General features: G+C 48.9%; 1 protein-coding gene across 1 annotated transcript in view; it reads right to left on the bottom strand.

Annotated features, from left to right (window-relative positions):
- Positions 1 to 1,980: 1,980 nt before the first annotated feature.
- The window catches only part of LOC125507608, a 44,841-nt gene continuing 40,821 nt past the window's right edge, over positions 1,981 to 6,000 (bottom strand). The window contains exons 4-5 of the mRNA XM_048672140.1: positions 4,316 to 4,510; positions 1,981 to 2,155 (exon numbers count right to left, since the gene is read on the bottom strand). Coding sequence (XP_048528097.1) covers positions 1,981 to 2,155; positions 4,316 to 4,510 — 370 coding nt within the window. The remainder of the gene's footprint in view (positions 2,156 to 4,315; positions 4,511 to 6,000) is intronic.

Below are 6,000 nucleotides of genomic sequence, written 5' to 3'. Positions count from 1 at the left end.
GGGTTACACAAGGTCAGTTACACAAGAGGAGATATCCATATCCGTACTGCGTAGCTTGCCTTCCATGCCAAGTAGAGTCCTATCCGGACACGGGACGAAGTCTTCAATCTTGTATCTTCATAGTCTAACAGTCCGGCCAAAGGATATAGTCCGGCTGTCCGGAGACCCCCTAATCCAGGACTCCCTCACCAGACGTCTCACCCGCCGCCTGAACCTGTTCTTCAAGACCTAGGTAGTTCGTCTCGAGTTGGAGTTTCTTTCGTTAACCCTTTGTCGACTGCCCAGTCTCTAGTGTCGATCGCCCAAGCCTCAGGTACGACTGGGCAACCACAAACGCGGATCCCTCCAGCTGCGTCACCAACTCCTGCGTCGATTGCGTTCGCTCTGCATCATGTCCTAGAGGACCAAGCAGGAGCTGCCAAGGAGGCTATGATCCAAGCTGGCCTGATGATGCAGCGTCTGAAGGAGGTGTACGAACACAACAAGGCTGTTATGACGCCAGTTCCACCCTTCAGACCAATGTCCAAGTAACTATGATTGTAAGTTGATTTCTGATTGGATTTTCTTCGTCTTGAATCTGTACACCCACTAGGTGTTTTCTTTTGCTATGTAGTTCTTCCACTAGAGTCGGTCAGGCCGTGTCAAGTGGGTACTTGGTCCAGTGGAGGGCATCACTCAAGTCGGTCAGGCCGTGTCAAGTGGGTACCTGATCCAGTGGGGGCACGTTGAGTGCACCCACTAGGTGTAGTCCCCGAGACCATCGTCGATTGCGGGTAGTGGGCGGCGGGGGGGGGGGCGGAGGGTTCTGAGAACACAATTTTTTTGCTCCATCACTCGGGCTGGGCAGACCGTCCCAAGTGGGAAATTGATCCAGTGGGGGCATGCTGAGTGCACCCACTGGGTGTAGTCCCCGAGACCGCCGTTGACTGCGGGCAGTCGGCGGGGGTCTGAGAACACTTTTGATAATAGCAGTGTGAACTTGCTCCTCTCCACTCGGAAGTAGAGGAAATACTTTTGAGTCTTTCTCTTTGTCAACTGAATTGTCTTTTTGTTGATCTCAAAAATCTTGTGAACTTGGGACTCAGTACGTTCCCCTGGAGAAGGAGAAGATCCAACTCCAACTGGATCTAGAACTTGCCAAGAAGAACTTGAAGGGTGCTCAGGATGAAGTGAAGACCATGGGAGGTAACACTTTGCTGACTGTATGCTTTGTAATTTCTTCTTTTTCTTCCTTTGAACCAAGTGATTCCACTCGAACAGATGTGCTTAGTGAAAACCGCCAACTCCAAGCATGACTGAAGAATGTTATTTCTTTAGACAGTATGAAGCAGGCGCTGGAGAGGAAGGACAATGAACTCGCGGGGGTGCAGAAGGTGGCTCGACAGAAGACTAAAGCAGCTGAGAGGAAGCTAGCTTCAGTCAGTAAGCTCGAGGAGGAGAATGCGACTCTGAAGACCGTTGTTGATGAGGTGAAAAAGGAAGCTGCGCAGCTAAGGGAGGAGAAAATTGTCTTGTCCGACAAGGTGGACCAGCTCACTCGGAAGAGAGACGAGTTGGAAAAATATTTCGGGGTTTTGCCAAGAAGATGTACGACATGCTGGAAGGTACCTCTATTTTAGTCGAGTGGACTTCTGCAAGCTTTGAGAGTAATCCCTTTTTAACCACTTCTTTTTCCTTTGTGCAGAGTTCTGCCAGAACTTTGGAGAGGAGACAGAAAAATAGAGATGAGTTTAGAACCCACTAAGTCGCTTGTGAAGGACGAAGTGGCTATGAACATGTTGCGCCTCGAAGCTCGTCTTGAAGGAGTTCAAGGATATATCTTGCTTGAGGGTTGCGCTGGCGAACATTGACAAGGATCTATGGCCTGAGGATACACTTCAGAATGACATTGAATCAATGATGACTCGGCTTAACGATATCCCAAGTCGGGTGCAAGCATGGAAGAAATACGATGCCCGATGTGGAGCTGATGTGGCACTCTCACTCATCCGAGTCCATTGCAAAGATGCCAAAGAAGACAAGCTGAAAGCTCTCCGGGTGGCTAATATGATGCAGCTCCACTTTCAATCCTTCATGGACACTTTCATCGAGGCAGCTACTCGCATAGCCGACGGCACTAACCTGGGAACCTTCGTTGAGCGTGCGAGTCCTCCCCCTGACGAGTGAAGAAAAACATAATGATCCAAACTTATTTGCCTCAGAATGCCGAGTGAGCTTGTAATCGTTAAACTCATTCGGGCCTAACGCCCGGGCACTTTTGCTTGCATTCTTGAACTTGATGGATTTATCTGAATATTTGCTTTCTCGTTTACCGCATGCTTCGAGTGAACGGATTTTTAACTTAGGCGAAACTGGTTCGCGGCTAAGCCCCCCGAGTGGGAGGATTGCTCTCCACTCAGAGTAGTTTTTTAACTTAGGTGAAACTGTTTCGCGGCTAAGACCCCGAGTGGGAAGATTGCTCTCCACTTGGAGTAGTTTCTTAACTTAGGCGAAACTGGTTCGTGGCTAAGCCCCCGAGTGGGAGAATTGCTCTCCACTTGGAGTAGTTTCTTAACTTAGGCGAAATTGGTTCGCGGCTAAGTCCCCGAGTGGGAGGATTGCTCTCCACTCGGAGTAGTTTTTTAACTTAGGCGAAACTGGTTCGCGGCTAAGTCCCCGAGTGAGAGGATTGCTCTCCACTCGGAGTAGTTTTTTAACTTAGGCGAAACCGGTTCATGGCTAAGCCCCCGAGTGGGAGGATTGCTCTCCACTTGGAGTAGTTTTTTAACTTAGGCGAAACTGGTTCGCGACTAAGCCCCTGAGTGGGAGGATTGCTCTCCACTCGGAGTAGTTTTTTAACTTAGACGAAACGGGTTCACGGCTAAGCCCCCGAGTTGGAGGGGTTCCCTCCACTCGGAGTAGTGTTTGTAACTTAGGTGAAACGAGTTTGTGGCTATGGCTCCGAGTGGGAGGGATGCTCTCCACTCAGAGTAGTTTTGTGACTTAGGCGAAACGGGTTTGCGGCTAATCCCCCGAGTGGGAGGGATGCTCTCCACTCGGAGTAGTGTTTTAACTTAGGCAAAACAGGTTCACGGCTAAGCCCCCAAGTGGGAGGGATGCTCTCCACTCAGAGTAGTGTTTTAACTTAGGCGAAACGGGTTCGTGGCTAAGCCCCTGAGTGGGAGGGGTGCTCTCCACTCGGAGTAGTGTTTTAACTTAGGAGAAACAGGTTCGCGGCTAAGCCCCCCGAGTGGGAGAGATTCTCTCCACTCGGAGTAGTTTTTTAACTTAGGTGAAACAGGTTCGCGGCTAAGTCCCCAAGTGGGAGGATGCTCTCCACTCGGAGTAGTTTTTCAACTTAGGCAAAACAGGTTTGCGGCTAAGCCCCTGAGTGGGAGGGATGCTCACCACTCAGAGTAGTTTTTTAACTTAGGCGTAACAGGCTCGCGGCTAAGCCCCCGAGTGGGAGGGATGATCTACACTTGGAGTAGTTTTTTAACTTAGGCGAAATAGGTTCGCGGCTAAGCCCCCGAGTGGGAGGGATGCTCTCCACTCGGAGTAGTTTTCTAACTTAGGTGAAAAACGGGTTTCACAGCCAAGCCACCCACCGGGGGATTTTAACATATGCTTATGCGATAGAAATCAGTGTGGGATTGTAGGAGTCATATCTTGATAAACAATCTAAAAGTACTCTTATTACATCTCGATAATCTGAGTGCTAGGTATAAAATCGAGAGAGAAAATATGCATTCCAAGCGCGTGGCTCGTCGATCTTCTTTGCGAGGTTGCAGAGGTGGTAAGCCCCATTGTGCAGCACCTTGGTGACGATGAAGGGGCCTTCCCATGCAGGGGTGAGCTTGTGAGTTCGCTGCTGATCCACTCGGAGCACGAGATCTCCTTCCTGAAATGCTCGAGTTTGACATTCCTAGCGTGGAATCGACGAAGATCTTGCTGATAAACAGTCGGTTGTTTTAGGGCCATCTCACGTTCTTCTTACAAAAGATCAACAGTGTCCTGCTGTGCTTGCTCAGCCTCAACCTCTGAATAGAGTTCCACTCGGGGTGCATTATGGAAGAGATCACTAGGCAACATTGCTTCAGCTCCGTACACCATGAAGAAAGGAGTGCGACCAGTAGACCGGTTCGGAGTCGTCCTTAAACCCCATAGAACAGATGGCAGTTCAGTCACCCAGGCTCCAGCTGCATGTTTAAGGTCGTGCATGAGTCGAGGCTTCAACCCTTAGAGTATAAGGCCATTTGCTCTCTCGGCTTGGCCATTCGACTGTGGGTGGGTAACGGATGTGTAATCCACCTGAGTGCCCTGGGAGGCGCAGTACTCTCTGAATTCTTTCGAATCAAAGTTTGAACCATTGTCTGCGATGGTGCTTTGTGGAACTCCATACCGGAAGATCAATTCCTTCACAAACTTGATGGTCGTACGTGAATATAACTTCTTGATGGGCTTGGCCTCGATCCACTTTGTAAACTTGTCGATTGCCACGAGCAGATGGGTGAAGCCACTTCTACCAGTCCTGAGAGGTCCAACCATGTCCAAAACCCAGACAGCAAATGGCCAAACGAGTGGAATTGTCTTCAAAGCAGATGCAGGTTTATGGGACAAGTTTGAATAGAACTAATATCCTTCGCAACGCTGAACAATCTCTTTGGCAGCTTCATTGGTGCGTGTCCAGTAAAATTCGGCATGGTATGCTTTGGCCACAATTGTTCGAGAGGACCCATGGTGACCACAGGCCCCCGAGTGGATCTCATCCAAAATCAGTCGACCCTCTTCTGGAGAAATACATCGTTGAGCTACGCCAGTAACACTCTCTCTATAAAGCTGCCCGTTAATCACTGTGAAAGCCTTGGATCTATGATCAATTTAGCGTGCTTCAACTTCATCTTCTAGAAGCTCCTGCCTAAGCAGATATACAATGTATGGCACTGTCCAGTCAGGGATAATTACTAGGATCTCCATAACCATATCAATAACTGCTGGTACCTTGATTTCAGTCGGATTGGTAGGGCTTACTGCTTGGGGAGGTTCTTCGGTGAAGGGATCCTCTTGCACTGATGGGGAATGGAGATGCTCAACAAAAACATTGCTGGGGATAGGTTTCCGAGTGGAACCTATTTTTGCCAGATCGTCGGCTGCTTGATTCTTGATTCGGGGAATGTGGTGGAGTTCTAATCCCTCAAACTTTTTCTCTAACTTCCTCACTGTGTTACAGTATCCAGTCATGGTAGGGTTCCTGACATCCCACTCCTTCATCACCTGATTGAACACCAAATCCGAGTCGCCATAGACCATCAGGTGACGGACGTCGAGTGAGATGGCCATACGCAACCCGTAGAGGAGTGCTTCATACTCAGCTTTGTTATTGGAGGAATAGAAGTGAATCTGGAGGACATAACTGAGTTTATCACCTCTTGGGTACACCAGGACCACACTCCGACACCAGAACCATTCAACATCTTAGATCCATCAAAGAACATAGTCCAGTGTTCCGAGTGAACTTGAGTCAGCTGTTGTTGTTCAATCCACTCAGCCAGGAAATCTAGGAGCATTTGAGATTTCATCGCCTTCTTTGCTTCAAACTTGATATCCAGAGGGAGAAGTTTAATTGCCCATTTAGACACTCGACCAGTTGCGTCTCGATTGTTCATGATCTCAGATAATGGAGCATCGCTGACGACTGAAACCGAGTGGTCTTGGAAATAATGTGCAACTTTCTTCGCAGTCAAATAAATTTCATAAGCAAGCTTCTAGTAATGTGGATACCTCTGCTTGGATGGAGTGAAGACTTCAGAGATATAGTACACTAGGCGTTGAACTTTATAGGCCTTGCCTTCTTCTTCTTACTCCATTGTGAGCACAGTGCTAACAACTTGACCAGTGGCTGCGATATATAAGAGTAGAGGCTCTTTGCTGTTTGGAGCAGCAAACACCGACTGGGTGGAGAGCAGAGCTATGAGCTGCACAAACGCTGCTTCGGCTTCGGGAGTCCACTCGAACATGTCG

This window comes from Triticum urartu, chromosome 5 (genome assembly GCF_003073215.2).
Source record: "Triticum urartu cultivar G1812 chromosome 5, Tu2.1, whole genome shotgun sequence".
In the NCBI taxonomy this organism is placed as follows: domain Eukaryota; kingdom Viridiplantae; phylum Streptophyta; class Magnoliopsida; order Poales; family Poaceae; genus Triticum; species Triticum urartu.
This window is presented reverse-complemented; position numbering and strand designations above follow the sequence as displayed.